Source organism: Pelophylax lessonae (genome assembly GCF_965119305.1).
Source record: "Pelophylax lessonae genome assembly, chromosome: 10".
NCBI lineage: Eukaryota > Metazoa > Chordata > Amphibia > Anura > Ranidae > Pelophylax > Pelophylax lessonae.
Window position 1 is genome coordinate 190,042,851 of NC_138777.1, and position 27,880 is coordinate 190,070,730.

Consider the following 27,880-nt stretch of genomic DNA (forward strand, 5'->3'; position numbering starts at 1 on the left):
TGAGTGCTCCAAACCACACCCAGAACTGATTGTTCAATGGGTGCTCAACCTATGGCCCATCGGCTGTTTTGGAACTACAAGTCCCATCATGCCTCTGCCTTTGGGAGTCATGCTTTACAATGCCTCATGGAACTTGTAGTGCAATGCCTTGCAATGCCTCATGGAACTTGTAGTTTCGTAACAGCCGGAGGGCCACAGGTTGAGCACCCATGGGTTCATCGAACCACACCCACAACTACTTGGAACAGGTGGTCCCATGCATGGTTCACTTGTGATTTGGTACGGTTTGCTGCAATGTGAGTGCATAGAGTGCGTTCTCCATAGAGAATTGTGTAGTGAAACTGGGATTGCTGATTTGGTTACAGTATCCGTATAAACCAGCGGAGGAGTAGGGAGGGGAGACAAGTGGACCCGGGCATGGTTTACTTAAAACAGTCCAAGTGTGAGTGCACCTTCACAATCCCCTTCCTCCTCAAAATGCACCGCTTGGGCCTGATAACCACAACAGAGTACTGTCAGGTAGGGGGCATCAGGGGCTTGCAGGTTTTGAATTTCAGAAAGTTGAAACAATCTCTGGGTACTCTGGCAGAGAATGAGTATGATGCTTAGCAGAGGAATTGTAAGTCACTTTATGCTGCCTGTAGTAAAGAAATCCTGTTAAGTTGCCTTGTATGACAATGTTAACTTTAACCTTTTTCGATGCCAGAACCTTTTCTTTTCTCTTTTTTATTTTGCACGCAAGGTAAAATGCTTTATGTTTTCCTCCGGAATGACAGGCGGCGGCTTCCCCCTCAGGCTCCTTCATGTCCCTTCTCGGTGGCCGTCTCCACCCCCCTTCTTGGCCAATAGCATACCTTCTCCTTTTCGGCCAATCGGGAAACAGGTCTCAGGACTCGCTTCCTGATTGGCCGGGAGGAGAATCGGTGTGGCAATAGCGATATTCATTCACTATTGTCCCACAACTGCGCCTCGATCCCTCCCTTTTTTGAAGAGTATTCGAGCCTCTGGCTCTAATCACGTGCTTCAAAAAAATGTAAAAAATCCAATTAGAATCCATGCTTCCGGCGCCCTGCATGTACAAACCCGATTCCAAAAAAGTTGGGACACTGTACAAATTGTGAATAAAAACAGAATGCAATGATATGGAAGTTTCAAATTTCAATATTTTATTCAGAATACAACATAGATGACATTTCAAATGTTTAAACTGAGAAAATGTATAATTTTAAGGGAAAAATAAGTTGATTTTAGATTTCATGGCATCAACACATCTCAAAAAAGTTGGGACAAGGTCATTTTTACCACTGTGTGGCATCCCCTCTTCTTTTTATAACAGTATGCAAACGTCTGGGAACTGAGGAGACAAGTTGCTCAAGTTTAGGAATAGGAATGTTGTTCCATTCTTGTCTAATACAGGCTTCTAGTTGCTCAAATGTCTTAGGTCTTCTTTGTCGCATCTTCCTCTTTATGATGCGCCAAATGTTTTCTATGGGTGAAAGATCTGGACTGCAGGCTGGCCATTTCAGTACCCGGATCCTTCTTCTACGCAGCCATGATGTTGTAATTGATGCAGTATGGGGTCTGGCATTGTCATGTTGGAAAATGCAAGGTCTTCCCTGAAAGAGACAACGTCTGGATGGGAGCATATGTTGTTGTAGAACTTGGATATACCTTTCAGCATTGATGGTGCCTTTCCAGATGTGTAAGCTGCCCATGCCACACGCTCTTATGCAACCCCATACCATCAGAGATGCAGGCTTCGCTTCTGAACTGAGCGCTGATAACAACTTGGGTTGTCCTTGTCCTCTTTAGTCCGCATGACATGGCGTCCCAGTTTTCCAAAAAGAACTTCAAATTTTGATTCGTCTGACCACAGAACAGTTTTCCACTTTGCCACAGTCCATTTTAAATGAGCCTTGGTCCAGAGAAAACGCCTGTGCTTCTGGATCATATTTAGATATGGCTTCATTTTTGGCCTATAGAGTTTTAGCCGGCAACGGCGAATGGCACGTGATTGTGTTCACCGACAATGTTTTCTGGAAGTATTCCTGAGCCCATGTTGTAATTTCCATTACAGTAACATTCCTGTATGTGATGCAGTGCCATGTAAGGGCATCCAGTATGGTTTTCCGGCCTTGACCCTTACGCACAGAGATTGTTCCAGATTCTCTGACTCTTGAATGATATTATGCACTGTAGATGATGATAACTTCAAATTCTTTGCAAATTTTCTCCTTTCTGTTATTGCTGCATTATTTTTCGCCGCAGCATTGGGGGAATTGGTGACCCTCTGCCCATCTTGACTTCTGAGAGCCACTGCTACTCTGAGAGGCTCTTTTTATACCCAATCATGTTGCTAATTGACCTAATAAGTTGCAAATTGGTCCTCCAGCTGTTCCTTATATGTACATTTAACTTTTCCGGCCTCTTATTGCTACCTGTCGCATTGGAATGTGTAGCTCTCATGTAATCCAAAATGAGCCACTATTCGGCATGATATTTGAAGATCTCTAATTTTCAACATTTGATATGTTATCTATATTATATTGTGAATAAAATATAAGTTTATGAAATTTGTAAATTAGTCCGTTCCTTTTTTACTCACAATTTGTACAGTGTCCCAACTTTATTAGAATCGGGTTTGTAGTTTAGAGGGTCGGATGCATGGATAGGGGGGGCTGCGCCCCCAATGGACGGGCCGCCCCTGGACCCAGTACAATCAATATGGAGACAGTTGCAATGTTTTATGTATAATAATACATTCTAAATATTTGAGTGCACACAAACACATTATAATAGCAATGTTTGTTAAAATATAAAACATAAAGTTGAATAGTATATGGGTATCAAATATATCAAAATTGCACACACCCATAAAACAGCAATTGCTACTGTACCCAAAATTATTCACCTGCTTTGAAAGCCTTTACAGCTCATCGGTTTAGCGTCGGCAGCGAATGATGACCCCATAATTATTGCTCTTAAATCTCTTTTTTTTTTTTTTTGTGTTGTGTTTTGTTTTAATAAATAAGTGTGACTGTGGTGAAGTATAAAGAACTCCCAGCTCTGTGGAGAGAATGGAGAGTAGTACTGAACACCTTGCAACTTTATTTTCATGATTTGGTAACTAAAACGGTCATATTTAAATATCATGTCTGTGACATGGTATTTGACAAAATAGCCTAGTTTAAGATACATCTGATTAAAAACAGAGGTATCATAAACAAGTTAGGGCATGTAAAGGACACCTGATGAGGCCCTGCCCTAAATAGTCATAAACAGTCCAAAGAGCAATATACAGTGCCTTGCGAAAGTATTCGGCTCCCTTGAACTTTTCGACCTTTTGCCACATTTCAGGCTTCAAACATAAAGATATAAAACTGTAATTTTTTGTGAAGAATCAACAAGTGGGACACAATCATGAAGTGGAACGAAATTTACTGGATATTTCAAACTTTTTTAACAAATAAAAAACTGAAAAATTGGGCGTGCAAAATTATTCATCCCCCTTAAGCTAATACTTTGTAGCGCCACCTTTTGCTGCGATTACAGCTGTAAGTCACTTGGGGTATGTCTCTATCAGTTTTGCACATCGAGAGACTGAAATTTTTGCCCATTCCTCCTTGCAAAACAGCTTGAGCTCAGTGAGGTTGGATGGAGAGTGTTTGTGAACAGCAGTTTTCAGTTCTTTCCACAGATTCTCGATTGGATTCAAGTCTGGACTTTGACTTGGCCCTTCTAACACCTGGATATGTTTATTTGTGAACCATTCCATTGTAGATTTTGCTTTATGTTTTGGATCATTGTCTTGTTGGAAGACAAATCTCCGTCCCAGTCTCAGGTCTTTTGCAGACTCCATCAGGCTTTCTTCCAGAATGGTCCTGTATTTGGCTCCATCCATCTTCCCATCAATTTTAACCATCTTCCCTGTCCCTGCTGAAGAAAAGCAGGTCCAAACCATGATGCTGCCACCACCATGTTTGACAGTGGGGATGGTGTATTCAAGATGATGAGCTGTGTTGCTTTTACGCCAAACATAACGTTTTGCATTGTTGCCAAAAAGTTTGATTTTGGTTTCATCTGACCAGAGCACCTTCTTCCACATGTTTGGTGTGTGTCCCAGGTGGCTTGTGGCAAACTTTAAACGACACTTTTTATGGATATCTTCAAGAAATGGCTTTCTTCTTGCCACTCTTCCATAAAGGCCAGATTTGTGCCTTATATGACTGATTGTTGTCCTATGGACAGAGTCTCCCACCTCAGCTGTAGATCTCTGCAGTTCATCCAGAGTGATCATGGGCCTCTTGGCTGCATCTCTGATCAGTCTTCTCCTTGTATGAGCTGAAAGTTTAGAGGGACGGCCAGGTCTTCGTAGATTTGCAGTGGTCTGATACTCCTTCCATTTCAATATTATCGCTTGCACAGTGCTCCTTGGGATGTTTAAAGCTTGGGAAATCTTTTTGTATCCAAATCTGGCTTTAAACTTCTCCACAACAGTATCTCGGACCTGCCTGGTGTGTTCCTTGTTCTTCATGATGCTCTCTGCGCTTTAAACGGACCTCTGAGACTATCACAGTGCAGGTGCATTTATATGGAGACTTGATTACACACAGGTGGATTCTATTTATCATCATTAGTCATTTAGGTCAACATTGGATCATTCAGAGATCCTCACTGAACTTCTGGAGAGAGTTTGCTGCACTGAAAGTAAAGGGGCTGAATAATTTTGCACGCCCAATTTTTCAGTTTTGAAATATCCAATAAATTTCGTTCCACTTCATGATTGTGTCCCACTTGTTGATTCTTCACAAAAAATTACAGTTTTATATCTTTATGTTTGAAGCCTGAAATGTGGCAAAAGGTCGCAAAGTTCAAGTGGGTCGAATACTTTCGCAAGGCACTGTATACTACTGTGAAATGCTCTAAATTAAGAATACTTTCAGAAATAGAAGTATTAATAGTTCATTTTTTATCCGATAACAAAATGGAAAGTAAATGAACAGAAGAGAAATCCAAATCATATTAATATTTGACGTGACCACCCCTTGCCTTCAAAACAGCAGCAGTTCTTCTAGGTACACTTGCACACAGTTTTTAAAGGAACTTGGCAGGTAGGTTGTTCCAAACATCTTGGAGAACTAACTAAAGATCTTCTGTGGGTGTAGGCTCCCTTAAATCCTTCTGTCTCTTCATGTAATAACAGACAGACTCAAGGATGTTGATATGAGGGCTCTGTGGGAGCAAAATCATCACTTCCAGGACTCCTTGTTCTTCTGTATGCTGAAGATAGTTCCTAATGACATTAAATGTATGTTTGGAGTTGTTGTCACACTCTCTGATGGTATGGCATGATGTATAAATATCAGCCTTTATTTCTCAGCATTGAGGGAACCATCGTTCCTGACCAACTCCATTTGCAGAAATGCAGCTCCAAACTTGCAAGGAACCTCCACCATGCTTCACTGTTACCTGCAAACATTATTTTACCGCTCTCCAGCCCTTGGTCAAACAAACTGCCTCCTGCTACAGCCATATATTTCAAATTTTGACTCAGTCCAGAACACCTGCTACCATTTTTCTGCACCCCAGTTCCTATGTTTTGCGTGCATGAATTTTTTGGAAGCAATTCTTCCATGAAGACCACTTCTGGCCAGACTTCTCCAGGCAGTAATTGGGTGTACCTGGGTCCCACTGGTTTCTACCACTTCTGTGCTGATGGCACTGCTGGACATCTTCTGATGTCAAAGAAGTAAGCATGATGTGTCTTTCATCTGCTACATTAATTTTCCTTGGCTGACCACTGCTTCTACGGTCTTCAACATTGCTCATTTCTTTGTGCTTCTTCAAAAGAGCTTGAACATCACATCCTAAAACCCCAGTCTGCTTTGAAATCTTTGCCTGGGAGATCCCTTCCTGATGCAGTATAACTACCTTATGTCTTGTTGCAGTGCTCAGTGTTGGCATATTGTATGACCTCTGACATGAAACTGCCTTCCACAATCTCACTTTTAGTAGCAGAGTTTGGCTTTTCCTCATTCGGTTAGATGCCTCCTACACAGTTGTTTCTGATTCAGTTATTGACTGTTTCAACCTACATATGAAATTGATCATAAGCACCTGCTTAGTATATATTTATTTAATCATACACCTGACTGTAATCCTACAAAATCCTTGACTTTGTGCAAGTGTAAGAATTGATGCTGGTTTAAAGCCAAAGGGTAATCACACCAAATATTAGTTTGATTTATATTTTTCTTCTATACGCTCACTTTGCATTTTATAAGTTGATAAAAATAATTAAAATATACATTTTTGAAAGCATTCTTTACAGCATTTCTTTACACCTACCTAAAACTTTTGCCCAATACTGTACATGTGTGATTCTGGCTTTTGTCCAAAACCTGAGCTTCCATACATCTCCCGTTCTCATTTCCTTAACTCATATTGCACTCAATACAATTCTCAGTTCCATAACTCTTATTGAAATTGAGTTATCTTCAAAAAAGGTGTTTTCACTAGTAGATAAAAAGATAGTAATCTATTAGATACTACTACATATGCCTAATTTACAAAGTCTAAAAGGCTTATAAGATAAATTGGACCTTAGGGAAAAATGCAATATAATTATTTCATATTTGGTACCTAACAAATTGTAATTACATTCTGCTGAATAAAATGCTAGTTGTTCGAATGTGGAATTCTGTCATAAAGAGATATACACTATTTTACCAAAAGTATTGGGATGCTTTAATGACATCCCAGTGTTAGTCCGTAGGGTTCAATATTGAGTTTACCCACCCTTTGCGGTTATAACAGCTTCAACTCTTCTGGGAAGACTGTCCACAAGGTTTAGGAGTGTGCCTATGGGAATCGGAATGGGAATGTTTGACCATTCTTCCAGAAGTGCATTTGTGAGGTCAAGCACTGATGTTAAAGAGAATGCCTGGCTCGCAGTCTCTGCTCTAATTTATCCCAAAGGTGTTCTGTTGGGTTGAGGTCAGGACTCTGTGTGTGCAGGCCAGTCAAGTTCCTCCACCCCAAACTCGCTCATCCATGTCTTTATGGACCTTGGTTTGTGCAGTCATGTTGGAACAGGAAGGGGCTGTCCCCAAACTGTTCCAACAAAGTTGGGAGCACGAAATTGTCCAGAATGTCTTGGTATGCTGATGCCTTAAGAGTTCCCTTCACTGGAACCAAGGGGCCAAGCACAACTCTTGAAAAACAACCCCACACTATAATCTTGTCAAAGCTTAACTGAAGAAGCTATAGTTAGAAGCGGATTGGCTGCCATGCACAGCTGTACTGTATTTTGCACTCTCCAGTTTTAGTAAATCAACCCCAGTTTTACTTAGGACTCCAGTTCCAACTCAGCCTGCTCCGTCACGCTAACTCAGTGGCCAATACTGGCGCTCTCATCTAATAAAGGGTTAGGTAGCACACTGTTGTTAAAAATAAAAAACACACAGGAGGGTGTGACCACCTCGTACATTACCATTGTTTTTTTTTTTTAATCCCCATAAGCAAATGGATACTCCCATACGAACAGAAGTTAATAAGGCGAATCGATCTGCTCCAGCCCTTTCCTTTTCCTGAGGAAAGGGGCAAGACCCCCAAAACGTATCAGGAGTATCCATTTTCTTATGTGGATTCAATAAAAATTATCAATGGTAATGCAGGAGGTGGTCGCGCCCTTCTTTGTGTTATTTGCAGTGTATTCCGAGGACTTGATCGGAGGAAGGCTGCGCCCTTGATGGGCATTGTAGAAAGAAGTTGGATGGAAGATTTCGCCTGGGTCTAGTGTTAAGAGTGTTTTTTGGACTTGAGTTGTTTTAAATGTTCCCTTTCTTCTCATGTTAATTTCTCCTTTTTATGCATTCTGTATTTTACATTTTACGAGAACATCTATTCCAACAGAATCCCTTAGTAGCATATCAGGAGGGATGGGAGAACACAGTGTTTTATTGTAGTATTACTGGTAAATTCAATCACATAGGGAATATAAATATACATTCAGTAGTAGTAATGATAGAATGACCCTCATTCATACTCCTGCCTAGTCAGACAGAGCGTATAATCACCATCTATAGTTGAGGCTAATAAACGGTGGAGCCTTGAAGGGATATGAAGCCCCTGATATAGAGTTGCACTGTTCTGGATAAAATGAGAATCTCAATTTTTTTTTGCATAGAATAAAGATCACGATTCTCAGCATAAAATCATCTTTCACATTATACAAAACAATTGGGCTAACTTTACTGTTTATTTATTTATTTATTTTTTTAATTCATTGAAATGTATTTTTTCCACAAAAAAATGCTTTTGAAAGACCGCTGTGCAAATACAGTGTGCCATAACATATTACCATGACCGCCATTTTATTCTCTAGTGTCTCTGCTAAAAAAACATATATAATGTTTGGGGGTTCTATGTTTTTTTTTTCTAGCAAAAAATACTGATTTTAACTTGTAAGCACCAAGTTTCAGAAAAAGGCTTAGTCTTTAAGTGGTTAAACTGACTTCATTTGCATAACAAAGTTCATCACTTTGATCTAAAAGAACAAAATGATACAATGTTTCTTTTTATCTCTCCTCGCTGAGCAATGTTGTGATAAACTTTTCCAGCTGCTTTTTTTTTTTTTTTTTGGCAACTCTAGGGAACGGCTCTTCACTTGTTTAACTTGAATTGTGGAAATGCCGGATAAGGATCGTGAGGGGGGTTGAATCGAGATTTCAAATTTTTTTTTTTTCCTCAAAATGTCAAGATTGCGATTTATTTTTTAAATGAATAATCGTGCAGCTTTACCCTAATAAGGTGGTACATTGCCATTCCCACAAAGAGGGGAACGTGGGTTTTTCTGAATATATATATATATATATATATATATATATATATATATATGTCAGTCGAACACTATAGAGCAGGGTTTCTCAACCAGGGTTCCTCCTGAGGTTGCTAGAGGTTCCTTGAGCAATGGGCAATTCTGCCTCTCAGATAAGTTTCCAATGACACCATTGTTCCTTTTAGCTATCTGTAAGGGGGTAATTCTTCCCAGTGATGACAAGAGTAAGGAGCATTCTTCCCACTGACTGTCACACTAATGTATCATGAGTTGTAGATTTCCCCAAGGTTCCCCAAGACCAGGAATTTTTTTCAGGGGTTCCTCTGTGTTGAAAAGGTTGAGAGAGTCTGCTATAGAAGGATGGAGGGACCCTAGAAGGTAGGTGTTCTTATACAAGTGGGGTAGCAATGCGGGTTTATGAGGAAACTAGGAAGTATCGATTTAGTATTTGGTGGGGGATGGGAAAGAAGAGAAGGGGATAAGGTATGAGGAGGGTGTGCTAGACAAGGAGTCGTTGTTGCGCATCCTACTCTCGTACTTAAAGCTATAAAAGTAGTGGGAAAAGAACTAAAGGTGTAGAGCCTAACCTGGTAAGATTTGTTTAATTCACTTCTTCTTAGGGTGAAATAAACATTTTAGGTACTGCTATTCAGTTTAAAGCTGTGTAAGCATCTTGTGTGAAGAAGGGATAGGAGGGCAAATATACAATCTTTTATAGCCAGGGCAAATTGTATTATTATTCATATGGAGTGGAGAGGAGTATTTTGTATAATACATTGTAAAGAGATGGTTGAACTTAAAAACAAAAAAAGCAATAAAGCTACATTTAAAAAAAAATAGGAATTCACCTCCTGAGCCCTGTAATGATAGGACATGATACCACTGGGTTTAAAGGGACAGACCCACCTGGGATCCAATCAGACAAATGAAGTGAGGAAATTGGTTAAATAGATGATCTCTTTTAAAAGGTAGAGGGGTTTCCAAGGCAACCAAACACTCTCGGGAATTGTCATGATCCTTAACAACCTGTGCTGTGATCACATATGGAACACGCTATTTCCAGACAATCTATCAAAGCCTGATCTTTCTTGTTCTGTAAATGTATTTACTGCTACCATGTAATTACTGTAACCTCAAATGCATAGTAAAGAAATCCTATAGTCACAAGACACAGTAAGTTCCATTATCACAGGAATACTTGTAGGTTTATTTGTTTTAATTCAAGATTATTTGTTTTTTTTAAACATCTACCTTCAAAACGATACATAATAAATAACACTTAGCCCCCGTTCACACTAAGGCGACCTGTGAGGCGACCTGGTCGCCTCACAGGTCGCCGTAGGTTGCCTTCCATAGGGAAGCTGCGGACCCATTCTAATAGGAGCGACTTAGAAAAAGGGTCCGGAGCTTCTTTGGGGCAACCCGGAGGCGACCGCCATAGACTTCAATGTTATGAAGTCCGTGGCGGCCGCTCCGAGGTCGCGGCGCGCTGCTCGCACCGCGACCTCGGAGGTCGCCCCACGAAGTCGGATCGCCCCTATGTGAACGGGGCCTTATTCTACTTTTTGTTCAATGCCAGAAAGATAGCAATTAAAACATTTCCTATAGTTCTTTATTACCCCAGCAGTGCTTTTTTTGCAGCCATGTAAATTTGAAATCTTGCGTATGAATATTGTGTATTTTCATATCCAGACAGCATATGGAGCTTTAGCCTCCTTTTCATTTCGCATTCACAATTTCTTCTTACCCCTTGTAAAAAAAGACATTTGTTTGCTTGGCTAAATAGCTCAGACTGTTACACTGCCAAGTGAAAGAGTCGTAGGAATGACTCCTCCGTCTCTCTGCCCCGTCCTCCATATTACTACCTCTTAGACTTTTATATATACACTCACCAGCCCCTTTTACTTTTATTAGGTACACCTTGCTGGTATGGGGTTGGACCCACTTTTGCCTTCAGAACTGCCTTAATTCTCCATGGTATAGATTCAACAAGGTGTTGGAAACATTCCTCCAAGATTTAGGTCCGTATTGACATGATAGCATCACGCAGTTGCTGTAGATTTGTCGGCTGCGCATCCATGTGAGAATCTCCCGTTGCACCACGATCCAAAGGTGCTCTATAAGATTGAGATGTGGTGACTGTGGAGGCCATTGGAGTAAAGTGACCTCATTGTCATGTTCAAGAAGCCAGCTTGAGATTATTTGAGCTTTGTGACATGGTGCATTATCCTGCTGGAAGGAGCGATCAGAAGATGGGTACCCTGTAGTCATAAAGGGATGGACATGGTCAGCAATGGTACTCAGCTAGGTCGTGGCCTTTGAACAATGCTCAATTGGTACTAAGGGGCCCAAAGTGTGCCAAGAAAAAATCCCCCCCCCCCCCCACCATTACACCACCACCACCACCAGCAGCCTGAACCGTTGATGCAAGACAGGATAGATTTGTCCTTTCATGTTGTTGTTTATCCCAAATTCTGACCCTACCATCTGAATGTTGCAGCTGAAATCGAGACTCATCAGACAAGGCAATATTTTTACAATCTTCTATTGGTCTATTTTGCTGAGCCTGTGTGAATTGTAGCCTCAGTTTCCTGACAGAAGTGGCACATGGTGTGGTCTTCTGCTGCTATAGCCCATCTGCTTCAAGGTTCGATGTTTTGTGTGTTCAGAGATGGTATTCTGCATACCTTGGTTGTAACGAGTGGTTATTTGAGTTAATATTGCCTTTCTGTCATCTTATACATGTCTGCTCATTTTCCTCTGGACATCATCAAGGCATTTTTGTCCACACAACTGCCACTCGCTGGATATTTTGTCTTTTATGGACCATTCTCTGTAAACCCTAATGATGGTTGTGCGTGAAAAACCCAGTAGATCAGCAGTTTTTGAAATACTCAGACTAGCCCGTCTGGCACCAACAACCATGCCATGTTCAAAGTAAGTGACTTAGTCACTTTCTTCCCCATTCTGATGCTTGGTTTACACCGCAAGTCCTTTTCACCACATCTGGATACCTAAATGCATTGAGTTGCTACCATGTGATTGGCTGATTGGCGATTTGTGTTACCCAACAATTGAACAGGTGTACCTAATAAAGTGGCTGATGAGTCTAGAGTGAGTCTGAAGGCAGACCGCTTCTGCTGTTCCTTCTTTTAAGGAAACTTACAATGTTTAAGGGGGAAGGGGCTTTTAAAGACAATAATGGAAAAATAACTATTTTGTGACATTCCTGTACCTTGTTTGATCTCACACAGGGATGGTATTTTACGAAGTGACATTTACATTTTAGATCTTCTTTAAAATAGATCTATGTTCAAGAAAGAAGTCACAAATGAACTTAGAGGATCATACTATAAAAAATATGAAATACAAGAGCTCCTTTACCTAAAGTTTGAAATTATTTCTCGGTAGTGTGCAGGGGTTTCCAGCCATGTTGAGATTGCAAGATTAAGATATTTAGTTGTATACATGTATATCAGAGTGTGACTGACTGCTTTCATGGAGCTGTAAGATGGACCTTCTTTCAGAATTGTAGATTTCTGAAAATACGTAAAGAGAAACTGAACAATGGACCTATAAAGTGAGGAATCAACATGATTAATTATATTCAGTTTGGGTGTGGTGGATACATTTCACAACCACAGAGACTAAAGCCCCGTACACACGTACCGATCGTCGTCCGAACGATCGGCCGTCTTTTGTCCAGGGCTGTCGGTGTCTGTTGAAAAGTGCAAAAGACTGCACAAGAATTTTGTCCGCCGACTACAGCCGACTGCAGAAGTGATGTCATGTAATGGTTAACTTTCCCTGTGTTTTTTCTTTTCTGAGCATGCCCAGTCTTGCAAATCTGCTGTCTGTCGGCCGAATTCTGTACTGACTGGCGCACAATCGGCCGTTCTGGTGTCGGCATACGAAAATTTTCATGCTTGCAAGACAGATTCTTTTCGGCCGAAAGTGCGCTGTTGGCTGTCGGAATCATCATACTAACAAGCCGAAAATCGGCTGATCGTTCGACGGCCTAACATTTTCGGCCGACAATCGGTACGTGTGTACGGGCCTTTAAGCCTCGTACACACGATAAGAATAGCATAAGAGTGATCACCCATTTTTTTGGGGGGGGGGTTTGCATGCTATGAAAAGACAAAATACAACTTCCCGCGATTATGTAATTTATTGTATTTTTATTATTATTATATAGGATTTTTATAGCGCAAACAGTTTGTGTAGCTCTTTACAGGGTGATGTAATGTATTCTTTCCTTCACGAGAATGTGCAGTCTTGGTCACTCGATTTTCCATTCCATTATCTTCTGAGAAAAATTTTCATGCTTGTCCCGTCGAATAATTTTGTATGAGCTGTCGTGACCCGGACCTATAAGTGCTAGGTGCTAAATCAATAAATATATAAATAATTGCATAAAAATATAAATAAATACTTCAATATTAAATAGAGTCCAATATTTCATAAAGTGCAAAAATTCTTCCAGTGCAAAAAAATAAATATATATATATATATATATATATATATATATAACATAAAGTCCATTAATTCATAAAGTGCAAATTCCATCACAATAGTGACAAATTCCACCACAATAGTGACAAAAGGTTTCTTCACACTAAAGAGTGAAGGAAAACTTAGGCACAAGCACCTTATAAGCAAGAAGATTTGTTCAGCACCTTTTGTCACTATTGTAGTGGAATTTTTTTGCACTTTATGAATTAATGGACTTTATGTAAAATTTTTATATATATATATATATATATGTATTTTTTGCACTGGAAGAATTTTTGCACTTTGTGAAATATTGGACTCTATTTCATATTTAAGTATTTATTTATATTTTTATGCAATTATTTATGTATTGATTTAGTACCTAGCACTTATAGGTCCGGCGCCTCAAATCACTCCTTTTCCAAAAAAATTATAGGCATAGGACAAAGGACTAGTCGCAAGTATTGTCTGTGATCCCTCATATTTTTACCCATCAGACTTCACATGACTTGTTATGTATTGTGTCACTGTGTGAAGGCGGCCATCTTGGTAGAGGCAGGGCTTGCTTTCTCATGTCAGAGCTTTCCGCAAAGAGAACAGTGAGCAGCACAGTAGTGAAATCACCAAATCCTTGTCCAGATCTCCTGAGACCAGTAGTCCGAAGCAACTATGCCATAGAACCTAGACCTAGACTGTAGATGTACAGCTACAGGGCTATAAGCACAGGAGTGCCAAGGCACACCTACGTACCAGGATGTGCACTGATATTTTCAGGAGGAATTCAGGTACATTTTTCAGGTTGCTGCTTAGGCAACGTTTTAAATGGGCTGTATAACATATAAAATTTTCACATTTTTAATTCAGGTCCACTTTAAGCACAAATCTCATCAAATAGTCATCTCAGCGTTCCGGACAAGTTCTCAATCCAAATGAAATGCCAACTGTAATAAAAATGCAGTTTTTGTCAGATCTAGGACGTTCACCTATACTAATGATATGTCTTTATTTCTGAATTCAGATTATGAAAGAGGTGAGAAGGGCTCTGTGCAATGCGTCCTCTGATGATAGCAAACTCCTGCTACTCAGTGCTGTTGGCAGCGTATTTTGCAGCGGTCTTGACTACTCGTATCTAATCGGGAAATTGTCTACAGACAGAAGGAAGGAGAGCACGAGGATCGCAGAAGCTATAAGGTATCTCCCACAACCCAGAGTCCTGGGAATAAAAAAAACCTGGTGTCTTCAACAATAAATTAAGGAAAACAAAGCTTGGCCTTAATGTAAAACTCTAGGCATACAAATAAATGAATAGGAAGTAGCATGAATGGCACTTAGAGTGCCTTATAAAAATATTCACACCCCTTCCACATTTTTTCATGTTACAACCAAAAACATAACTGTTTTTTATTGGGATTTTATGTGATAGACCAGCACAAAGTGGCACATAATTGTGAAGTGGAAGGAAAAGATAAATGGTATTCAATTTTTTTTACAAATATCTGAAAAGTTTGACGTGCATTTGTATTCCGCCCCCTTTACCCTGATACCCCTAAGTAAAATCTAGTGGAACCAATCACTGTCAGAAGTCCTCTAATTAGTAAATAGAGTCTACCTGTATAAATACAGTTGTTCTGTGAAGCCCTCAAAGGTTTGTTAGAGAACCTTAGTAAACTAACAGCATCATGAATGGCAAGAACACACCAAACAGGTCAGGAATAAAGTTTTGAAGAAGTTTAAGGCCGGGTTAGGCTATAAAAAAAATCCCAAGCTTAGAACATCTCACAGATCACTGTTCAATCCATCATCCAAAAATGAAGAGTATGGCACAACTGCAAGCCTACCAAGACATGGCCGTCCACCTAAACTGACAAGCTGGGCAAGGAGAGCATTCATCGGAGAAGCAGCCAAGAGGCTCATGGTAACTCTGGAGGAGCTGCAGAGATCCACAGCTCAGGTGGGAGAACATGTCCACAGAACAACTATTAGTCGTGCACTCCACAAATCTGGCCTTTATGGAAGAGTGCCAAGAAGAAAGCCATTGTTGAAGAAAAGCCAGAAGAATTCCCGTTTTGCTGTTTGTGAGAAGCCATGTGGGGGACACAGCAAATCTGGATGAAGGTGCTCTGGTCAAATGAGACCAAAATTTAACTTTATGGCCTAAAAGCAAAACGCTATGTGTGGCAAAAAACTAACATTGCACATCACCCTGAACACACCATACCCACTGTGAAACATGGTGGTGGCAGCATAATGTTGTGGGGATGCTTTTCTTCAGCAGGGACAGGGAAGCTGTTCAGACTTGAGATGGATGGAGCCAAATACAGGGAAAACTTAGACGAAAACTTGTTAAGAGTCTGCAAAAGACTTGAGGCTGGGGCGGAGGTTCACCTTCCAGGAGAACAACAACTCTAAACATGCAGCCAGAGCTACAATGGAATGGTGTAGATCAGGGATTTGCAAACTGTGGCCCTCCAGATGTTGCAGAACTACAAGTCCCATGAGGCATTGCAAGACTCTGACAGCCACAAGCATGACATCCAGAGGCAGAGGCATGATGGGAGATGTAGTTTTACAACAGCTGGAGGGCCACAGTTTGCATATCCTTGATGTAGATCAAAGCATATTCATGTGTTTGAATGGCCCAGTCAAAGCCCAGACCTAACTCCAATTGAGAATCTGTGGCAAGACTTGAAAATTGCTGTTCAGACACTTACAATCCAATCTGACAGAGCTTGAGCTATTTTGCAAAGAGGAATGGGAAAAAATGTCACTCTCTAGAAGTGTAAAGCTGGTAGAGACATCCCCAAAAAGACTTGTAGCTGTAATTGCAGTGAAAGGTGGTTCTACAAAGCATTGACTCACGTGGGCTGAATACAAATGCACGCCACACTTTTCAGATATTTATTTGTAAAAAATGATTAAACCAATTTTATAATTTTCCTTCCGCTTAACAATTATGTGCCACTTTGTGTTGGTCTATCACATACAATCCCAATAAAATACATTTCCGTTTTCGGTTGTAACATGACAAAATGTGGAAAATCTCAAGGTGTATGAATACTTTTTCAAGGCATTGTATCTTACCTATACGAAATATATATAAAGATATTCTAAATACTTTAATCCTTTAAAAATAGCTTTTGTGCATCAACTTCTTCTTCTAAACTCTGCATCAGATGAGTGTTTAGATTGCAGCCTATACATCACTTCCTAAAGACCATGTGACTACTTTCAAACTACAACTCTCAATATGCATCACAACAGTGCCGTGTTGTGCTTGAGTAGAGAAAGGCAACCGCACTCCAGTTTGAAAGTATAAAGTAATAAAATCCGTTTATTGAAAATCCAAACGATAAACAATCCAAAGTGACAATCGGAGACAGGGGATGAAGACACAGTTGACGCGTTTCACGAAATTACATTCGCTTAGTCATAACCAGTGCCGTGTTGTGGACATTTTGGGGCATTGTTAAAGTGGGAGTTGATGTTGGCTGGCAAAGGTTTTGGCACATACTTTACCTCCTGTGCAATTAAAGTGGAACTATAGACAAACTTTTTTTTTTTTTTCATTTTGGATAGAGAAAGGGAAGGTTTTAACCCCTGTAAGATTTTTTTTTTTTTCCCATCTGTGTCCCATTGTGGAAATTTCCTTTCACTTCCTCTTGTCCCATAGCCAAACAGGAAGTGAGAGAAAAAAACCTGACAATGAAGAATTCCTTGGGGACACTCAGTTTACCAGAACTAGTGTCCCTATTGGAAGATTTCACCTCTATTACTTTTGTAGGGACAAACCAAAATTTAGGATTTTCTTTCACTTTCAACGATAAACAGGACAAATAGAGAGGGTGAATCTCCCTAACGGGGGCACAGACGGTCATAAAAACTGACAGGTGTTCTAACCCCTCTCCACTCTATCCAAAACTAAAAAAAAGTTTTGCCTTTAGTTATACTTTAAGTCATTGATGCTTCTGCATTCGGTTTCAAGTTTTACACCTTTTAAAGTATTACTAAACCCAGGAGCCTGCGTTCACTATATCTGGTCTCCCACAGTACACAAAACATGGAAATGTAATTATTTTAATAAATATAAACTGCTAAATACCGTTTCTCATCAGCAGTATATAGCAGTCTTGTGACTTCTATTCATTGTTTGCTTAAGCTTGTAGGAGGAGTTTTCGCTCTCCCCTGATCCTTTGTCTGGACAGTGCTGATTGGCTGTGCTGATCACATGCACTCTTCCAAGAAAAAAAATAACCTCTCTAGCAATACACACCAAACTGAGCATGTGCAGCCTGACTCCTAATGCCCCATACACACGTGCAGATTATCTGCAGACTTTTGTCTGCAGACTTACCTTTTCTATGTAGTGCAAGGGCCTGCCGGATTGCATACAAATTGAAAGTGTTTAGGTTTGACCTCATATTATATGGTTTTGGTAAGTCTGCAGACAAAAGTCTGCAGATAATCTGCACGTGTGTATGGGGCATAATGCTCTGTTCTATCACGAGATGGGTTGGAGTCAGTTAACCACTTCACCCCCTGAAGGTTTTACCCGCTTAATGACCAGTCAACTTTTTTTTTGCAATGTTTAACAATTGCGCAGTCATGCAACGCTGTACCCAAATACAATTGATGTCCTTTTTTTTTCCACAAACAGAGCTTTCTTTTGGTGGTATTTGATCAACTCTGTTTTTTTTTTTTTTTTTGTTTTTGCGCTATAAACAAAAAAAGTGCGTCAATTTTGAAAAAACACCAATATTTTCTACTTATTTAAACATTCCCAATAAAACATTTTAAAAATCTAATTTTTTTTATCAGTTTAGGCCAATTTGTACTCTGCTACATCCCAAAAAGATCCCAAAAAGCGTATAATTTGTTTTCGCAAAAGTTACAGCGTTTACAAACTACAATATAGATTTATGAACTTTTTCATTTTTTTTTTTATTAGTAATGGCGGAGATCAGCGATTTTTATCGGGACTGTGACATTGCGGCAGACAAATCTGACACTAGTAATGGCGGGGATCAGCGATTTTTATCGGGACTGTGACATTGCGGCAGACAAATCTGACACTAGTAATGGCGGGGATCAGCGATTTTTATCGGGACTGTGACATTGCGGCAGACAAATCTGACACTAGTAATGGCGGGGATCAGCGATTTTTATCGGGACTGTGACATTGCGGCAGACAAAACTGACACTAAGTGACACTTTTTGGGGATCAGTGACATTAATACACTGATCAGTGCTAAATAATATGCACTGTTACAGTGTAAATGACACTGGCAGAGAAGGGGTTAACACTGGGGGTGATCAAGGGGTTAAATGTGTTATCTATTTGTGCTTTCTAACTGTGTGGGGGATTGATTGAACAGAGGCAGAGAGAGATTGGTGATTCAGCTTAGCTGAATCGCACGATCTTTCCCTGCCTCTCTGACAGGAGAGCCGCTTTACATTGTTTACATTCCAGATGGCTCTCCTGTCAGTATAGCTGAAGATCATGGGAGGCCGGCGGTGATCGAGCCCGCTCCTCCGGCGGTCTGCCTCCTGCTGTGTCTAATCACAGCGGGAGCGCAGCTCCGGCGGCACACGTGCGCCACTGAAATCGCGTGCACATAATCACGTAGATCTACGTGCTTATACGCAGCTTTGCTGCAGTAAATCTGCGTGGGGCGGTTGGCAAGTGGTTAAAGAAGGGGAGGATCAGAAAGACAGGATCACACAGACTTTATACACAATGCAGAAGATTATTCCCTTAATAACAAGTATACTTTACTGCATATACAGACTTAATTTTACTGTTGTGGGTTTAGTAATACTTTAAGACAATAAATCTGGCTGATACTCCAGTTAAAAATATAAATCAATCTTATATTTGTATCTTTTTGTTACTGGCTTCATAGAAAGCCTCAAATGAATGTCCTACAATGTGATCTATGTGTATGAACTCTCCGTAATTTTGGATCAGTGTTCTATTGTGATGTTTATTTGTGGAACATGTCTATCTAGGTGGGATCATAGTTGGTACAAAATTCAGCTATCAGTTAAAACATGTCTTCATTTAATAAAAAGTAGTTCAACCCAATAATCTATTATAAACGTAATATTGCAGTTTACAAATTCTTAGATGTAGTGGCTGCATTTGTTTTCTTTTTCAGGCCTTGTTTCTTCTATTTCCCTCTGGCGATCTGGCCAGTAAGTCTGTTTTTTTTTTTTAAAAGAACACACCTTCTTACAGATGTATCCGTTACAGGGATTAGACAAACCATTCAACACTGGCTGGGGTACTTACAATGACCAGCTTATACTTATTTATCCTATTTATGTAAAACCTTCATCCCAAAATAAAAGAAATGTTTTCTGTAACTTCCTATAAAGTGTGAGCTGGAGTTTTGCTTCAATTGTTAGTGTAACTAAATCTGCTAGTACATCTACCACTCCCCTCCCCCAAACTGACAATGCTGTTGTCCAAATGTGCCCCCTGTGCTCCTTCATCCATAGTGGGGGCACTCTAATGCATCTACTGATTGGTAAGCTGCAATACATTACATTTCTGTTTTGGGGTTTAATACCGCTTTAAAGCTCTGTCTATTTTGAATTAAGTGATATTTTTCTTTCTTTCTTTCCAGAGACTTTGTAAAAGCTTTTATTCAATTCAAGAAACCCATAGTGGTTGCCATCAATGGGCCGGCCCTTGGCCTAGGAGCGTCCATCTTACCTCTGTGTGATATAGTATGGGCCAGTGAAAAGGCTTGGTTCCAGACTCCATATGCCACTATCCGTATGACTCCAGCTGGGTGCTCATCGTACACCTTTCCTCAGATACTGGGCATTGCATTGGTGAGATATTTACCAAGCTATTAAAATGACACTAAAGTCTCAGTTTTTTTCATTTAAAAATAAAAAACACTTCATATTTACCTGCACTATGCAATGGTTTTGCACAGAGAAGCCCTGATCCTCCTCTTCTCCGGTCCCTCGCCAGCGCTCCTGGCCCCTCCCTCCTGCCGAGGGCCCCCACAGCAAGCAGCTTGCTTTGGGGGCACCCGAACCAAGCTGCCGCTCTGTCTGTGTCCATTTAGACACTGAGCCGCTGTTCGGCCCGCCCCCTCTTTTTTTTCCATGGGCTCACTGACTTTGACTGACAGCAGAGGGAGTCAATGGCGCTGTACTCCTGTCTCGGCCTATGAGGAGGGAAAGTCCCGGGTAGCCGAGACTCTCCTTCAATATTGCTGGATTGAGATGGGCTCAGGTAAGTATTAGGGGGGCTGCTGCACTTACTTTAAAACCACTAAGTCCCCAATTACCTAAAGCAGAGCTCCATCTAAAAGGTGAAGCTCTGCTTGTTTGCTTCCACCTTCACTGCCACATTTAGCAACTTTCGGGGGGGAGGGGTTAGTGGATACCTGTCAAAACCAGGTAACCGCTCCCACTTGTAAGATCGCCGCAATCGTTGTGCGGCAATTTATGCAATTTCTGGCCCCTCCTCCTTCCCCCTGCTACTTTCTTGGAGACACACAGGTCTCCGAAGACAGCAGGACCATTCATAAAGCGCAACGAGACTCACGCATGCGCAGTAACAGGCTGTGAAACCACAAGGCTTCACTTCCTGTTTCCTTTAGTGAGGAGGCCGGCGCCTGCACTCAGAGCCAATGAACGGATCAGCTTTGGGTTTGTGGATCCATGGACAGGTAAGCGTCCTTATATTAAAAGTCAGCAGCTGTAGTATTTGTAGCTGCTGACTTTTATCTTTTTTCCCCAGGCTGGAACTCCTCTTAAAATGTGCCATGATGGAATTCTTCTAGCTATATTAAGCAACAAGTATTAAAGTGGTCCTCTCCATCACTTTACAAGCCTGCATGCATAATTCCTGACATGGCATAAAGAGCATTAACAGTATCATTGATGGGTGTTGTTTCAGTAAATTTCAGTCTGGTAGGTTGGCAACAATGCATGTCAGGAACCTTTCCCTATGCTGAGCACTACCCCTGCTATCGGGGTCCTCTCCATAATTTGCAACATGCTTGAAGTGTACCCAAATGAAGAGATCTCCTTTTTAAAGGTTCCCAACTTAAGATGGCCACCTCAACTCTCACAAGCATCATAAATACATGAACAGGGGTATGTGGCAGGTTCTGACCAGGCCACGACCCCAACGCATTTCACTCTGCCCCCCCCCCCCCCTCCAGAGCTTAATTATGGGGTTCCCTTTGCCTGCAATCCCAATGATTAGGCTCCGGGAGGCACAGCGTAACACGTTGTGTGCGTAGCCTGGTCAAGGCCTGGGCTGAGACTGCCACACACTCCTTCACAGTGGACTTGCAGCAATGCGTGGCTTATGGGATACTTTTACTGCTACATGATACGTCTGGAGCTGAGACCAGCTCCATTCCTAGCTGGCAATCCCAGCAGTTGACATCGGACTTGGACTCTTCAGAGCCTCCTGAGCAGCATCTACACTGAGGGAAAGAAGTATTTGATCACCTGCTGATTTTGTACATATGCCCACTGACAAAGAAACAATCAGTCTATAATTTTTTATTTTTTTAACCTGAAAGAGAAACACATAATGAGCTAGTATGCATCGCTACTAGCTCATTATGAAATTCTTACCTTAGAGCGAGCCCCCGCCGTGCCGCCCGCTTACCTCTATGACGGGCGACATGTTCAGCCGCCCGTCTTCCGGGATCGCGGAATCCTGCCATCTGGCACCAGCGGCCGTTCCATCAGAGCGCATGCGCCAGTGATGTCACTGGCTGCATGTAAGGTAAATATCTCCGAAACGGTACATGTTTAGGAAATATTTACAGTACCTATAGGTAAGCCTTATCATAGGCTTACCAATAGGGAAAAGTTGCAGAGGAGGGTTTACTTCCTCTTTAACAGTGAGAGACAGAATACCAACAAAAATATCCATAAAAACATATTTCAAAAAGTTATAAATTGATTTGCTTTTTAATGAGTGAAAAAAGTATGTGATCCCTTATCAATCAGCAAGATTTTTGGCTCCCTGATGTCTTCTATACAGGTAACGAGCTGAGATTAGGAGCACTCTCTTAAAGGGAGTGCTCCTAATCTCAGCTTGTTACCTGTGTTAAAGACACCTGTCCACAGAAGCAATCAAATCAGATTCCAATCTCTCCACCATGGCCAAGACCAAAGAGCTGTCCAAGGCTGTCAGGGACAAGATTTTTGACCTATAAATACTGGAATGGGCTACAAGACCATCGCCAAGCAGCTTGGTGAGAGGGTGACAACAGTTGGTGCGATTATTCGCAAATGGAAGAACAACAAAATAACTGCCAATCTACTTGGTCTGGGGCTCCATGCAGGATCTCACCTCATGGAGTTTTAATGATCATGAGAATGGTGAGAAATCAGCTCAGAGCTACAAGGGAGAATCGTGTCAATGATCTCCAGGCAGCTGGGACCATAGTCACCAAGAAAACAATTGGTAACACACTACGCCGTGAAGCACTGAAATCCTGCAGCGCCCGCAAGGTCCCCCTGCTCAAGAAAGCACATGTACAGGCCCATCTGAAGTTTGCCAGTGAACATCTGAATGATTCAGAGGAGAACTGGGTGAAAGTGCTGTGGTCAGATGAGACCAAAATTGAGCTCTTTGGCATTAACTCAACTCGCAGTGTTTGGAGGAGGAGGAATGCTTCCTATGACCCCAAGAACACCATTCCCACCGTCAAACATGGAGGTGGAAACATTATGCTTTGGGGGTGTTTTTCTACTAAGGGGACAGGACAACTTCACCGCATGAAAGGGACAATGGACTTGGATGAGAACCTCCTTCCTCAGCCAAGGCATTGAAAATGGGTCGTGGATGAGTATTCCAGCATGACAATGTACATTAAGGTCCTGGAGTGGCCTAGCCAGTCTCCAGACAGTAATCCCATAGAAAATGTGGAGGGAGCTGAAGGTTTGAGTTACCAAACGTCAGCCTCAAAACATTAATCACTTGGAGAGGATCTGCAAAGAGGAGTGGGACAAAATCCCTCGAGATGTGTGCAAACCTGGTGGCCAACTACAAGAAACCTCTGATTGCCAACAAGGGTTTTGCCACGAAGTATGAAGTCATGTTTTGCAAAGGGGTCAAATACTTATTTCACTCAATAAAATGCAAATCAATTTATAACTTTTATGCATTTTTCTGGATTTTTTGTTCTTCTGTCTCTCACTGTTAAATTAACATACCCTTAACATTGTAGACTGATCAATTCTTTGTCAGTGGGCAAATGTACAAAATCAGCAGGGGATCAAATACTTTTTTCCTTGACTGTATACTTTCCACTTGGTTTACATGAATAGGAACTGTGAATATTGGTCAATACTGCCTAAGCAGAGCTCACTCACAATGTAGGGGTTTGTTCTTGGGTGTGTGTGCATACTGAGATGAACATTACATGTACATTTACTATGGGCATACATGAAGTGGTAAAATAAGCCCTGCATTGGTGCATTTGCCCAGTGACAACAGTTGTTTTGGCCGGATTGCCTAAACCAAGTACTACCTGCTTGAGAATAAACATCCATGCATTTTTCTTTTAGGCCAATGAGATGCTGTTTTGTGGAAGAAAGCTGACGGCACAAGAGGCGTGTAGCAGGGGGCTTGTGTCGCAGGTATTTTGGCCCACCACGTTCAGTCAAGAAGTGATGCTACGAGTGAAGGAAATGGCGGCGTGCAGTGCTGTGGTAAGATTAGGGCAAAATGGCTTGAATATGCCTCTTTCTGTGTTCACGGCAGGGGCGTAACTACAGGGGTTGCAGGGGTTGCAATTGCAACCGGGCCCCATGCTCCAGGGGGCCTGTGCGGCTCCCCTGTACACCTGGATAGGAGGGGTGGCGGGGGCAGCATGTAGAGAAATCACTGTCCTCCTTTTTCCTCCTGGAGCTGTAGGAGGAAAATGGAGGAGATTGGTTCTTCTGTAGGCTGCCCCCACTACTCCCCCTATCCAGTTCACGTGTTCTGCTGTCTCTGGGCCCCTGTATGCCCCCCCCCCCCGTGCTCCCTTCCCTCTCCTGCCGGCTGCTGCAGGGGATGTGTCACAATAGAGAAGCAGGAAGGGGTCAGTAAATATGTAATTTGCCAACTCCTTTCTTTTCTGAATCGACAGTCATAGTTAGTGACATTAAAAAAAAAAAAATAAATAAATAATACAATTAAAATACCAAAAAATATAAATTATTGACACCAGTGGGTGAACTTCCAGTGTCGCAAAGGTCACACTCACAACCAGGCCCTGGCATTCCACCACCGTGGGGAGGCCCCAAGATGGCAGGAAGAGGGCCCACTGGGACCGTAATAAAGGGCCCCAGGATCAGTGGGAAGAGCCCCAGGCTTGAAGGGAAGGGGCCAGGGGGGCCCTTCATGGTTTCTTGCACCGGGACCCTAAAGGTTCTAGTTACGCCTCTGGGCTAAATAAAGAGGAATTTCATGACAATTCAAAAAACATGCTGAATGTGGATGGCCGTGAACCAAATTGTAAAGAACAAAATCAAAGAATAAGTGTAAGGGAAAACGGATGGACCCTCTGCGGTGCATTTTGGAGTGGTTCTAATCATTTACTTCAACTATACTTCATATACTTCAACTATACTTCATATACTTCAACTAAATACTAATCAAATACTTTTCAAATATAATTTTAATTAAAACTTTGAACCTTTTTCTTGCAAGGATTATGCTAAATGCTAAACTATGGACAAACCACTAAATACACAGTTAAAATACATATATGGCAGCAATTTACCTGCCATAGCATTCCTTATTTTTTAGCCAGTGTGGATTAAATTAGGTTATTTTTTTTTTCAATGCAAGCAGTGTATGTATCTAAATTTAACCCAACACAGACCTCTTGTAAATCCTGTACAGCAGAGCTCACACTCGGTGAGGGAAAAGTAGCAAAAAGAACCAATTGTTGTGCTGCAGTGCTCATGTGCTGTCAGACATGCTAATGGGAGGAGAGAGCAGAGTGACGGAAAGAGCATATCAGTCTGCTGCTTTTTCTTTCACTGTTGCAGGATGAGGGGAGAGGAAATACCTGTAAGTGTTACCTAACAGCAGCAGAGATTTGATGACAATGGGCAGTGCTCATCTAAAGAACAGTATTTTCTGTTGGGCACTTTCTGTAAGCAAACTATTAAGGTAAATGCAGGGGAAATATTAGGAAACTTATAAAATCTTCCTAAAGAAGACCTGTCACCTGCACAATGGGAAGCGTATAGATTTATAATTATTTAAAGTGGAAGTAAACTCCTGAATTTGATTATTAAAGCTTACCTCTAAGTAAAAAGAATATCTCCTAAACTTCCAGTGAGCAGAAGCCGGTGATGTCACTGGCGCATGCGTTCTGAAGAAATGGCATAGGTTTGCTGTTCGTTCAGAGCCCTGCCCCGTGGCCATGATGCTTGTGCACATGCATGGGAGTGATATCCATGCGGCTCGACTAATGAAGCGGCCGCAGCCCACAAACCCAGGAGGAAGACCAGGTGAAGAGGGAAGAAGGCTGCTGCGACCGCGTGCTACTGGAGGGCCTAGATACAAGATAAGTCCTTCATAATGTGCTAGCATGCGATACATACTAGCACAGCATACCTTTTCCTTGCAGGGGGAAATTTTTTGTTTTTTTAAGTTTACTGCCTCTTTAACTAGTTCCAGACTTTGGTCATGCTACATACGCCCAAAAAGACGTCATCAATGTACACAGAACATGTGTGGCATCTCCAGTCTCTCTTCCCTGTCTCTGCTACCCCCTCCTCCCATTATACAGTAGTTGTCACCTTTGATTAATCATAACCGGAATCACTGTATACTCCGCCTGAATCAGTGTTAATACATAAAAAACTTGCTCAAAACAGAAAGTTATAATGTGGCATATTGTTTCTTTTTGTATCTTTCTGTTTATTCATCTGCAGGTTAAAGAAATTAACTTAGATCTGCAAATGATGTCAGTTAAAGCAACCTGACAAGTCATTTTTTTTAAAACAAATGCTCCTCTTTTTAACCCTTTATTAACCCATAGTTTATTCTAAGCCCCAATAAACTCCTTCTTCTCCCTTTTCCTTCAACTATTTTCCTGCTGATTTTTGTTTTCATTATTTTTTATTTTATTAACCATTAAAATGTAAACCTTTTTTTTGCTTTTGTTTTGTTTAATAATGTTTTTACACATTTAACCTAAATTAACACTTTTCCAATTAAAAAAAGCACAACATTCAAAAGAAAAACACTTTTATTATTTTACAATGACTTTACAATGGTTTGAATTTGATGAATCATAATTTTCTTGTAATTTTAAGTAGGACAAATTACAAAATAAAAATGTGCACTTTTTATGTGCAGTAACACTATTTATTTGTAAACTATGCTCCCCCAAAAAAAAAGTGCATTTTACAGCCGGTTCACACAGGCGCGACCCAACTTGCGAGGCGACCTGTGAAGTCGCGGTGCGCAGCTCACACCGCGACCTCGGAGCGGCCGGCACGGACTTCATATCATTGAAGTCAATGCAGGTCGCTCCCGGTCGCCCCAAAGAAGCTCCGGACCCTTTTTCTAAGTCGGAGCGACTTATGTCGCTCCTATTAGAACGGGTCCTGTGCTACTCTATGGCAGGCGACTTGTCAGGCGACCAGGTCGCCTGACAAGTCGCCCCAGTATGAACTGGGTTTTAGTTTTGTTGTATTTTATTATCTAAGGATTGCAAAAAAAAGATCATTATTGCAAGACAATATCATGAAAAGAAAGTCTTGTTTGTCCTTAAACTATATGTATTACTTTATGCTCTTTAGTAATGACAGAGTTATTGCCAAATAAACAGGTTCATAGCAGAGAAGTAAAAGTTGCCCGGGCCCATAGAGGATGAATAGGCAGAGAGGTGAAATGGTTAACCACTTGCCGACCGCCGCACGACTATCTACGGCGGCGGTCAGCCCCTCACAGGCAAAGTGACGTAGGGCTACGTCACTAGCTTGTGAGGGTCTAGGGAGCGAGCGCGCGCCGCCGGAGGCGCGCTCCCGCGTGGTCACGGACCCCCCCCGCGCGCGTGTGACCGGCGGACCAGATGTCCGCTGGCCACTCTGCGATCGGCGGGGGAGAGGGAGAAAGTCAGGCAGCTTGTGTAAACAAGCTGCCTGTCATTCTCCGCTCTGTATGAGAGATGATCATATGGATCTACTATGTAGATCCGTTGATCACTCTGCATACAGCTGAAGCCACAGCCAATCACAGTTAGAATCACGCCCCTAGGGACACACACAGCCCCTCCCTCTCAAATAAAGTTAACCCCTTCACTACCAGTGTATTTTTACAGTAACAGTGCATATGTATAGCACTGATTACTGTAGAAATGTCACTGGTAACCCCAAAAGTGTCAAAAATGTCAGTCAAGGGTCCGATCTGTCCGCCGCAATGTCGCAGTACCGCAAAAAAAAAATCGCAGATCGCCGCCATTACGCGTTAAAAAAACAACAAAAATGACAAAAATCTTTCCCTTAGTAAACGCAATAACTTTTGCACAAACCAATCAAAATACGCTTTTT

At 41.5% G+C, this 27,880-nt stretch overlaps 1 protein-coding gene across 1 annotated transcript in view; it reads left to right on the top strand.

Moving 5' to 3' along the window:
- Nucleotides 1-27,880, top strand: part of CDYL2 (chromodomain Y like 2) — a 161,500-nt gene that overhangs the window by 128,558 nt on the left and 5,062 nt on the right. Inside the window, exons 4-6 of the mRNA XM_082270374.1 lie at nt 14,352-14,524; nt 19,960-20,170; nt 23,891-24,034. Coding sequence (XP_082126500.1) covers nt 14,352-14,524; nt 19,960-20,170; nt 23,891-24,034 — 528 coding nt within the window. The remainder of the gene's footprint in view (nt 1-14,351; nt 14,525-19,959; nt 20,171-23,890; nt 24,035-27,880) is intronic.